The sequence below is a fragment of the Mizuhopecten yessoensis genome, unplaced genomic scaffold, assembly GCF_002113885.1.
Source record: "Mizuhopecten yessoensis strain PY_sf001 unplaced genomic scaffold, ASM211388v2 scaffold11149, whole genome shotgun sequence".
Classification (NCBI taxonomy): domain Eukaryota; kingdom Metazoa; phylum Mollusca; class Bivalvia; order Pectinida; family Pectinidae; genus Mizuhopecten; species Mizuhopecten yessoensis.
In genome coordinates this window covers 408555-420733 of record NW_018408904.1, presented here as the reverse complement: position 1 = coordinate 420733, position 12179 = coordinate 408555, and the positions used below count along the sequence as shown (strand labels likewise).

The 12179-nt window shown below is 34.9% G+C and overlaps 1 protein-coding gene across 1 annotated transcript; it reads left to right on the top strand.

Moving 5' to 3' along the window:
• Nucleotides 1-35: 35 nt before the first annotated feature.
• LOC110466936 (intraflagellar transport protein 27 homolog) lies at nucleotides 36-9383 on the top strand. The gene is made up of 7 exons (XM_021523746.1): nucleotides 36-148; nucleotides 1140-1219; nucleotides 3986-4045; nucleotides 4358-4417; nucleotides 5235-5352; nucleotides 8650-8759; nucleotides 9037-9383. Exons 1-7 carry the CDS (start codon nucleotides 112-114, stop codon nucleotides 9133-9135), a joined length of 564 nt encoding a protein of 187 aa, XP_021379421.1. The 5' UTR covers nucleotides 36-111; the 3' UTR covers nucleotides 9136-9383.
• Nucleotides 9384-12179: the final 2796 nt, after the last annotated feature.

Here is a 12179-nt window from a genome sequence, read left to right as displayed (position 1 = left end):
CAATCAAAATACATAGCTTAGTCAGTGCTCGGGTTTTGTATTTCTCAACCAAAACAACATTCCAAAGCACAAATTATATAGGGCCTATATAGCAAAGCAACACGAGTAAAAATGCCGGTTACACTCAGAGCAAAATGCGTCATTGTTGGTACGTATTTAACCATATCCACTAAGAAAATGTCGAAGTTTTTTTTTGTAATATCGTAAATTGATTTGACTTGAATTGAGCAAGCGAGACATCCTCAGTTTTAGTGCAGTAATTTCGATCAAAATGGTGAATTGGATAGGCCTATGTGGAATAACAGTGTAATTTGAATTCTATTTTAGGTGAATGAAAATGGAATAATTTTGGTCCACGTTGTCAGACAGATTATAAGGGTATATTAGGAATATATTATGGATCCTCGCACCACTGCCGTATCGTGTTAATTGAAACTTTTGTTTTTGCCTTTGCCACGACAAAGTAGCTGTTACACCTAGTGAAACTCAATAAGAGTTGTAATAAATGATTCTCAGAGACTGAAGAAACCCAAACTTTCCTCCTTATCAATACAGAGAAGTTGGGGGGAGGGGGGATATTCAAGATACTGAACGGTAAAAAAAATCTATATGAGATTTGTGCTACATTGTAAAACTATGGAAAGCTGTCTCAACAATTAAGGCATATTGAAAGAGGTAGAACTTCCTGTAACACATTTCTTTAGATAGAAATTCTTTACGATAAGATTTGTTAAAATATGGAACAATCATCCAGAGAATGTTGCACCTATCATTAATGCCTGGTTTCCTCTGTACTGGGTTTTAAAAAATAACCTAATGCCTTAATTATAATGGAACAAGCTCTCTGTGAATTATTGATATTAATACACGGGCCTACTTTGCCCTGGCTGCAAGTATAAGGAGGTAAAGCATTCACAAACGGCAAGACAATGTACACAACGTTGGAAATAAAATGAATAAGCTACATTTGTTTGTATATATAATTTACTAGATTTTGCGAAACGGTCTATCAAATTTGAAGGCAATCACAGCTAGTCTGTGCCCACCATCAGTGCTTTCAAAATCAGAATTGATAAAGCTTATCTGAGCAACAGGATTATCAGATTGTGAAAATTTTGTAATGAATTTTATTGTTTCAGGCGATACAACTGTTGGAAAAAGTTCTATCAGCCAGATGTTTCATAGTGATGGGTCTCACTTTGCAAAGAACTACACAATGGTAATAATTTAAAAAAGCTGAACCAATGTCCTGCCTGTACTGCATGCATTTGTTATATGGTCCTATAAATGTAGCAGATATTGGACTGGGCCAATCGATGTTGACTAGATAGCTCAATTGGTAGAGCGTTAGACTAGTAATTTGGTTTGGTTTGGTTTGGTTTATTTTTGTTAAGCATCATTAACAGCTAAGGTCATTTAAGGACGTGCCTCCATGTGTGTAGTGTATGTAGCTTGTGTGTGTGCAGGAGACAGGGTATGTTGTGTGCTTGCCTCCTTGTGTGTGATAGTCAGATCTGATGCTGACTTTATATTGCTATCTCACTGAAACACAATGCCGAAGGCAACCAGCACAGCATTTCGTCCGGTCACATTATACTGACAACAGGTAAACCAGAGGACCCGGGTACAAATCCTAGCAGAGGCATTTAAAAAATAATGACCTCTAGCTGTTACATTGTCCTCTACAACTCAAGACAAGTTCTTTCCTAGAGGGGGAGTATGTCACTCTGGTAAAATACTGGCCGCTTCCTACGGACTGCGCTAGGGAGAATTTCTCCTTTGCTCACTTGGTAGAGCGTAAGACTAATAAAGCACAGGTCCCTTGTTCGGCTCCTAGCGTAGGTATTGAAAAATACTAACTTCCGTTACATAAACAAAATGTATAATGATGATATCTTAGTTTAGTATCTTAAGTTATTGCATTCTAGAGATTTCAGTACCCAAGAATATCAAGAAAATCTTAGAATATATCTCAATAACTTTGGGAGTACTGAAATGTCATACACAAGTGCTGAAACATCTTGGTACTGAAACAAATGTCTTGTGGAAGCTTCTCAGTGCATTTGTTGTCACTTTTGAGTGGTAGTCCTAGCCTATTTCATAACAACAATGGAAGAAACATCATACACTGTAAATTAGAAGGCAAACATTACTGGTAAGCATACTTTGTGGCATATGTACTCCTATGACCTAAGCTGTGGCAAGGATGTAAAACCTCTAACCAAAAGTCTGCCTCAAAACGGAAAATGAATATACCATGGGTAGTAGGACAATATTGCAAAACTGCATTTTTTATTAGTTTTTGCGTTGATCTACGTCATAGCAGACCATTCAAAGACACATACTGAATCTCTGCAATCCCGTGAGGACAACTCTGGCTGCTGATGAAAAAAATTGGGTATTCATTCACTAGTCATGTTCTTCTTACCTGCTATGACAGTGGCATCACAATTGATTAGGTACTCATAGATTCTAAGTAACAAATATTAATACATGTATTATAAATGGTGTATTGAAAAAAAAAGTATTTTCATATAAAATAACCAAGGTTCCAACTCATACTTAAAAATATAGATTTCTCTTTTTTCAACACCTTATCTATCCTCATTCAAAAAATTCATGTTGAAAATGTAGAATTGGAACAAACATTTTGGAAATATATAAATATCAACATGCATCTTCTGTCATGGGCTAGCCTTTCTTGTCAGATTATTTTTCAATTTTCACTTAAAGGATAATTTGACATTTTAATGTGACACATTAAAGTCTATTGATTCATAGAAACAAACATATAATTACTTAAGCATACCTTTTGAAAAGTATTACTCATAAGAACCCATTCCTGACACGAGTCAGCCATCCCACCTATGAAGTATGTATTTGGTACACATTTTTTGTGGTTGGCAGTGATGTAGCACAATGCAAAAACCTCATTTTATACTTCTTTTTAAGTGATCCAGATAGTTCATATAGGAAAGAGTTTTTGATTGATATATTGTTTACATGTATACATGTCACGTGTGAAACTGGTACAATGTGACAAGGGCATGTTTAGCCCACCTTTATCAAATAGTACTTAAGAAAAAATAATTCAACAGATCTTTCTCAAATTTCATATGGAGGTTACCCTTGCTCCTAAATTGTGCATGTTTCATTTTGGGACTGATAGGGAAAATAAAATGGTCACCACTGTTCAGACAGCCACTGGTTTTGAGAGTTCAAGTTTTTTGTCATTATTTTTAAAGAAGTAAATAATGAACAATGACCTCACTTTGAAAAGACACTCTCAAATCCAGCATTACAGATTTTTTTTATTAAAAGTTACCACAAGATGAAGGGAAAATTAACAATCAAACTGACGTAGAACAAATGAAGATCTTACGATGTAAGGTGCCAAGATCCCACTTGTAAAATTACTGACCTACTTTGCCTTACATCCCTCCCACTATTTCTAAGCTTTTTCTTCAAGTTGGTAAATATAGACTTTAGATATTTTATGTAGCACAACCAGAAAAACGTTTATATGTGACATTTCGATGTCATCTTGGTCAAATGGCCAGTGAACTGTATGTATACATGTACAAAAAGGTGTAAAATATGTACGAGTAGGTTATATGAATATTGACATTGGCTATTGTAAAAGTGTGTGTACACTGAGTTGTTTTGTATGAAATAACAAATCAAATCCACAAATGAATTCTGCTGTACAAAAGGTGTAAAATATGTTCATGTTGGTAATATAAAATCTAGGTAGATTCAGTTACATCAATTTGATCTTACTTACTAATACATTTTGTATTTCTTTTACATGCTTATATGCTTCTCTGGTCATTTCTCTGAGGATACTACATGTAGTTGGTTGAATGAAAACAGTCTGAATTTGAGTGAATTTTAAGACAATGAATGGTGTTGTATACATCATTGTAAGACTTTTGTTTTATTTTTATTGTGTCGGTGATCGTAAATTAGATTGTTATCTTTTCAGACTGCTGGTGTCGAGCTGCTGGTAAAATCAGTCAATATTCCAGAAACAAGAGATTCAGTGGTAGGCACTGTAATTCTATCAGCTGTTACAAGTACATTTAACGATAATGGACCAGTGTAATATAAAATGGCTGGATTTTGTAATTTGGTCTCAGCCTTGTGAAGGTGTTGTTAGTGTTATTGTATCAGGCGTCGGTACAAAGATACTACAATGTAAAAACTACAAGATGTGATTAACTGTATCATTATATAATTTCCTTATGTAAATACTAAGATGATTTCAACATCAAATACAGATTTCAAATTATGAGAACTAAAGGTTTTCAGTGGTACATTGTAGTTGCATTGAGTGTACATTTTCTGTGTTTTACAGGAGCTGTTTTTGTATGACTCTGCTGGAAAAGAAATCTTTTCCGATTATGTCAAGAAATTTGTAAGTTGTGAAATTTTAAATACCAACATGTCTTTTTTTCTTTTGTTGAAATTTCTGTTCTTTTTAATGTAACACAATAAATACCTAGCATTTTCTCAAATTGTATACGTTAATATCCTATTAAAAATACAGTTTAGTGATACATGAAACAAATCATGTATTTATACACATGCAGAGAGGTTGACAAGGTTGTGTGATAACGATTGTAGAGCACAGGGTTTTCACTACCACAATACATTTGTAATGTTTCAACTACAGTAATATTTCCCATTTAATTTCAAAATTTCCTGCAGGAAAGAGTATATAGCTAGCTAGTTGAGGGAAATCCCCGATAATTCAAGATAGCTGCTTGAGAATTTTTCTTACGTTTTTATAATTTAGATGCCTGAAAAAATCCTGATTCCTGATCTTGAAAACATAATTTCTCATCATCAGATTGGAATTTTCTCAAGACTGTAAATAACTGATGTTACTGGTGGGATAATGTCTCCGATCAAAAGATATCAGAGCTATGCTTTAATTCTCAAACTTTACAAATTTATACTAACTATTTTCTCCTCAAAATATTTTATTATAAATCTGATTCATTAAAGTAACATTTAAAAAAAAATATGATCTTTTGTGACAATACTACAGAAGCTCTGACTGTCGTGGGAAGGTAATTGTATTCCATATTCCATATTGTTACCACGCTGTGACTATGAATAATCATTGGACCAAACCATCCATCAATATTGTATATCTGTGCACCTCATCATTTGCCTATAATAATATTCTAATGTCTTAATGGTTGTATTCTATGTTATTTTACTTGAAGTGGGACCACCCCAGTGTCATCATCATTGTTTTTGATGTGACAAGTGAGACATCTTTCTCAAGTTGTGCTAAATGGTTAGAACGCGTCCGGTCAGAGAAGCCAGATGTTCACATGCCAGGTAAATCTGTCACATTTAAATGATGCATGTATGTATGAGTTAGACTGTTTCCTATCTTATAAATTCCTTGTTTATTGTTTTTCATGTTATTATCAGTACTTCTATATTTCAATATACTGCCATTGTAAATATGAATGCATTTTCACCAATATTCACACATGTGGATGTCTAATTACAAAAGACATTTAATTGACCATGATTTCCTCGCTTGGTTTCCTGAAGTTAAGTCCGAGACAAAAGAAGGTTGAAGTTTCATCAACATTATCAGAATGAAGTGCCTACAGTCAAGATGTTGCCTTATACATGTCTACCATTTTGTTAAATATTTTCATTAAATAGTGCTTTTTAGCTCATCTGGCCAGAAGCATGCTGGGATGAAGGGCTACCAAGTTTGTTCAAATGAATGACCTTGACAAATATTCAAGGTCACAGGGGTCAATTGTCTTAAAAAATCTTTAAACAACTTCCTCTGAATAACAAAGAGGCCTAGGATAATGATATTTAACCATTAACATGTTAGGATGAAGGACTACCAAGTTTGTTAAAATGAATGACCTTGACAAATACTCAAGGTCACAGGAGTCAAATATGTTCAAAACATTTAAACAACTTCTTCTGTATAACCAAAAGGCCTAGGGTGCTGAAATTTGGCCAGTAACATGCTGGGATGAAAGACTAGCAAGTTTGTTCAAATAAATGACCTTGAATTATATTCAAGGTCACAGGGGTCAAATATGTACAACACATTTAAACAACATCTTCTGAATAACCAAGAGGCCTAGGGTGATGATATTTAGCCAATAAAATGCTGGGATGAAGGGCTACCAAGTTTGTTCAAATAAATGACCTTGACTTATATACAAGGTCACATGGGTCAAATATGTTTAAATCTTTAAACAACTTCCTCTGAATAACCAAAAGGTCTAGGGTGATGATATTTGGCCAGTAACATGCTTGGATGAAGGGCTATCAAGTTTGTTCAAATGAATGACCTTGACTTATATTCAAGGTCACAGGGGTCAAATATGTTTCAAACCTTTGAATGACTTCTTAATCCGGTGTAATGATATTTTGCTAAAAGCATGCTGGGTTTGAAGACTATAAACTCTGTTCAACCTAATGTCCTTGTTTAACATTCAAGGTCACAGGCGTCATATGTTTTAATCTTTTAGTAAGTTTTTATGAATCAAACACTGATATTCTGCCTGTAGTTGAATTTTTGTCCACTTTTAAGATTACAAGTGTGAGATTAAAACCAGGTGAGCGATTCAGGCCCATTGGGCCTCTTGTTTATTGTTTGCTCAAGGGATAAATGTCTACAAAATTCATTGCCTACATACAGATTCTGTAAATTCAGCTATTCATTTAATCACCATTACACATTCATAATGTTTTCGTTGCATCACATTCTTTTAATTTGGTGTCAAGACACCATTATACACTAGATCTGCAGTAAATGAAGGCCTATGTTTATTCTGAAGCCAACATCTGTTCCTGTCTTTAGAAAAATCTGCCAGAATTTGTACATTTTTAACGGTAACCATGTACCGTAAAAACCCATGTAATTTGCGCACTTTTTTTTCAGAAATTTAATACCCAAAGTTGGGGGTGCGTAAAATACACAGGTATAGAAAATTTCAAGTTTTTTTCAGGAAAAGATCGACGATTCTGAGAGATCGCCATCTTGGATTATGTCCCTTGGTACACGGAACTCTAAGACAAATGACGATCAACAAATTTATTTATGTCAAACATTAATAAAAGATACATAATGTGTTGTTATGTGAGTTTATGTGAAAAGTATTAATAAATAGGTAACCGTTAACAAAAAAAGTTTAGCCAAATTCCTATGCCAGAGAATCGCCGATCAACTTACGACATTACGTTTCGACATCTCGGTGCGTTTCCCCATACTATTACGAAAATGTAGTTGTTCAATTTAAGCTCCGTTCCATGTAAGTTCTGTAAGGTTTTTTCAAATCGCCTATGCGTATACGTATAGCATGTTTTTTTTCCGGCTCACTTTCATGTTGATCTCGCGTCTAACATTACGTAAACACGTGATTGATAATAACCTCGTGAATTATTTCAATATTTATTAAATGAAGCATCGTAAAAATAGTCTGCGTTAACTATTTTTTTCCTTGGAGTAGATTTGAAGAGGATGTATTGATTGTCCACGCTTCTAGCATAAACATATTATTTATAATCCCTTTTCAGTCAAATCAGTCTGTAGTTATGACAATGCAGTAGGGCTTCGTAATTCACGCCACGTGTTGGTGAGTGAAAACAAAAACAACACGGTCCGTCTGCAAATCATTTCAATTAGTAGAGCTATTGTTAACGGGTAATCATAGAGACAGTGTTAGCTCATTACACAGGTGCGCAAATTACATGGGTTTTTACAGTAGTTTGGAACTTACAATTTAAGGTAATTTTAGAAATAAAATAAAAAAATAGAGCTGTCCCAGAAGTCGGCAACATTTTTTCAAGTAATCTAAAAAAGCTGAATAGATCTATATTTCCCATCAAGAAATTGGTTTAGTCCAAGAAAGTGTCAACCTACAAACAAATGGCTTTAAATGAACTGTCATCACTTAATTATTTTTTGAATGTCAGTCTACCTAATTTCAAATACACAACCTAACACAATTTAAATGAGTACATGGATTACCTCCCTTGGTTAATTAAGATTGTTTTCACAATATATATATACATGTATATGCGTTGCTGGAATAAATTCTTAATAGGCAATTCATCCATATTACATAAAAAACATACTTGAAAATAATTTGTCATTCTAAATTTATTTTCTATATTTTGATGTTACATTTCATTTACTGCATATACAGTTAGGCACAATGGTGTCTTGATCACAAGTTGAAAGACACTGTTTGATGTGCGAAAAATAGTACAATGGCATTCATGAAGCATAGTTTTGAATAACTACCTGGGACATTTCTCTGTATGTATGCCATGAATTTTATTGCCTTTGTGTTGACGTTTATTAGACAAAATAAAAATGCATTGATTAAAAAAGATATTTTACAAAATTTGTTTCATTCCTTTTCTTACTTTGTTAAAGGTAGATGTGTATACCTATTTCTTGCCTTATAGTTTGACCACATGGATAGAACATCAATGTCATGTGGTCAGACAAACATGGTTATAATGATTTTACAGAAGGGAGATAACTAGTATTGGCATACTATGTTTGGTAAGGGTTATTCCAGATATTCCAGGTTTATCATCGTTTACTGAGTCATTCATTCACATATGAAATGTTCTTTTTCACAGGAGTTCTCATAGGAAACAAAATTGACTTGGAACAGAGACAAGTGATCAGTCCAAAGGCTGCCACACACTTCGCGGAATCCAATGGCCTGAAATATTTTGAGTGTTCCTCAGTAAGTAAATTTATTCTATCAAATATCAAAATTTCAATGTATATTGTGTATACATATACACAATATTATATTAAAGTAATAAGATCTTAATGTATTTCTAACTTAAATGTTTTTTTATTACATTTAATCTTAATGTATTTCTAACTTAAAATGATTATTTATTACATTTAATCTTAATTTTCTTCTTTAAACTATGTTATAAATGCATTAATTTCATTTAGAAAAAAATACATAAAATTTTGTCGATCTTAGATTGTCTTTGTTTATTCTTTTACAGAAAGAGTTCCAAAATGTGGAAGCCCCATTCTACTACTTAGCCAATGAATTTTACAAACTTTACCAAGAACGTGTTGAACATTTCAAGACTCTATCATGATAGACCTTGATTTTATATGAAAGACTGAATTATTCTATACACATTCCTCCGTCCATCTAGTATACAGATATTTTTTGTCTAATTAAAACTTGTATATTTTAACATCAGTTTTCTTGTTATCGTTTTGAAGATAAAAATACAAAAGAGTTACATACCGATCAGAGATTTCAGAGCTTCATGTCTGTCTTTTTGTTTTTATGAACTTGAAGCAATCACAATAAAAGGATGTGTTACAAACAGAATTGTTTTCCTTCCAAATTGAGCTGTATCCATGACTATTAAAGCTATTCGCTTGTTAAATATTCATATTTTTTTGGCGAAAAAAATGTATTTGGAAAATTTAAAAAAATGTGGTCTGTAATACCTGTTGTGCAAAAGGAGACTAGTGACTTGAATTATAATAACATTTTAAAATCTTGTTCTGATCTGTAAAATGTGTTTACTGTGTGTAAGATGTTTTCTTTAAATATCCTATGATAAATATGTACATGAACTTGACATGTTTCTTTCATGCAATGGACTTAATATCATAACTAGACAACACCAACAAACCTACAACTGTTGAGAATGAGGAGTGACTCCAAGCATAATTAGCCATTATTGCCTACAGCACAGCATCAACAGACAAGAACAAAACCTAAATTAAAAGTCAATACAAAAAGACAGGAACTGAGGAGAGAAAAAGGATAGCCCAAAAATTCCAGAATATCAACCAGTGCCATGTCAATGAGAAATTACAATTCAGTCTTATGTTATATGATTTTTTCATGGAAGCAAAAGCGATATCAAAGCTTTGGGCTCCATATACTATCCATGTGTCAATAGAAACTTTAAGCAGTAAATCTCTATGGGGAGCCTCCCTTCAGTTTTTAGCTCACCTGCCCGAAGGGCAAGTGAGCTTATGCCATGGTGCGGCGTCCGGCGTCCATCAACTTTTCCTAAATATCGCTACTCGTCATAAACGACTGAGCAGATTTTGACCAAAGGGGTCCAATAGGGGAAATAGGGGAAGGGGAATACATTTTGTATAAATGGTGGGTCTGGCACCCCTGGGGGCTGAGGGGCGGGGTCCAATAGGGGAAATATAGCAAATTCTTTAAAATCCTTCTTCCTCTGTAGGAATGAAAGGATTTGTTCTATATTTGGTCTGAAGCATCCTTGGGGAAAGGGGAACCAATTTTGTATAAACCGGGGTCTGGCCCCCAAGGGGCCTGAGGGGCGGGGCCCAATAGGGAACACATAGTAAATTCTTCAAAATCCTTCTTTTTCTGTAGGATTGAAAGGATTTGTTCCATATTTAGTCTGAAGCATCCTTGGGTAAAGGGGAACCAATTTTGTATAAACTGGGGGTCTGGCCCCTGAGGGGCAGGGCCCAATAGGGGTAATATAGCAAATTCTTTAAAATCCTTCTTCTTCTGAAGGAATGAAAGGATTTGTTCCATATTTGGTCTGAAGCATCCTTTGGTGAAGGGGAACCAATTTTTGTATAAATCATGGGTTTGGCCCCATAGGGGCCTGAGCGACGGGCCCAATAGGGGTAACAAAGCAAATTCTTTAAAATCCTTCTTCTGTAGGAATGAAAGGATTTGTTCCATATTTGGTCTGAAGCATTCTTCAGTAAAGGGGGACCTGAGGGGCGGGGCCAAAAGGGGACAATTGCGCTATATTGATTTAAGCGACTTCTTCTCTGGAACTAAGAGATGGATATCAACCATATTTAACCGGAAGCATCCTTGGTAGTGGAGATTCAAAATTGTACAAATGGTTGGGCTGACCCCCCACCGTGCTAAGGGTGGGGCCAAAAAAAGTTTATTACTTGGAAATGGTTGAGATCCCCATGGTATAGCCATATATACAATTGTGGAGTATAAAGAGAAGCATGCACATTTGCTTCCAGGATGGTCTAGGGTCTGGCCCAACCCTTTGATACATAGTCCCAGAGTCACAGCTTGGAAACAATTGGGATCCCCACCCCATAACCATACATTAAATTGTTGGGCATGAACAATCTAATACAGACATACTACAAGAATTGGCATTGGGGTCTGGCATATTCCCTTGGATCTCATTTAGAGAATATTTTGCCATGATTGCTTATATACCCAGGTGAGTGATTCAGGCCCTCTGGGCCTCTTGTTATCTTCAATATATGGCAGAAAACATCAAGAAATATGGAGACAATGCCATAACATCAAGACAGGACAAGAAAGGAAATCAGTTGATAAGTTGATAAATAACTCTAGCAAACTAGACCTGGACTCCTTACCACATGCATATCCCATCATGCTAACACTGGTCATGTCAAAATCCAGGATAATGTGTGGGTCGCCATCGCTCATCAAATTGTCACGTTCATCATTTGTTCTTTGGTGGTGAGTCAACTATTCTATATGTAGATGTCAAAGTATGAAGTTAAAGAAGTTTTGGATAGTGGTAGTTTTGTTTTTTTAATAATTAAAAAAAAATCTAAAAAGCAAGAAAGGGTCTACCATATAAACTGGTTTACTGCACCATTTTGTCCATTAAGGACTCATCAGTCATAGAGACATATAAAGCCAATTCATGCATTTCTGATTATGTAGAAATATATCAATTTACAACCTTTGACTAAAAGAGATGATTAATTCTAAAGCAAGTGTTTTGTGTCAATTATGGGAGTGACCGCTAACCAGCAGTCAACTATCGTGTGGCGTACAATATAATTAGTAGAATTGAGGATTGGTTGTATGATTTGATTTAGCGCCCTATTAACAGTTATGGTCAAGACGAGCTTCTGTGTGTGTAATGCATGCTTGTGTGCTGGGAGCGGTATGTTAGTTTATTAGTTTCCGTGCGAAACTGATACCGACTTTTATGTTACCTCACTTACATACCATTCCAAAGAAACCAAGCACAGTACTTCAGCGGAATTCACACTGACGATCGGTGCCAGTCCTTACCGCTACCTATTTTAAGTTGAACAGAAAGCAGCAAGTACCAAAACTAGTACACCGACAGGTCAGTAAGGGCCCGTCTTGTGGCAATATATATCCCATAATCATCAA

Excerpts from the sequence above, each read along its gene's own strand:
- LOC110466936 (XM_021523746.1), top strand. The coding sequence starts at position 112 with ATGCCGGTTACACTCAGAGCAAAATGCGTCATTGTTG. Across the intron at positions 149-1,139 it reads AGCAAAATGCGTCATTGTTG|GCGATACAACTGTTGGAAAA; the intron begins GTACGTATTTAA and ends TTATTGTTTCAG. Across the intron at positions 5,353-8,649 it reads GCCAGATGTTCACATGCCAG|GAGTTCTCATAGGAAACAAA; the intron begins GTAAATCTGTCA and ends TCTTTTTCACAG.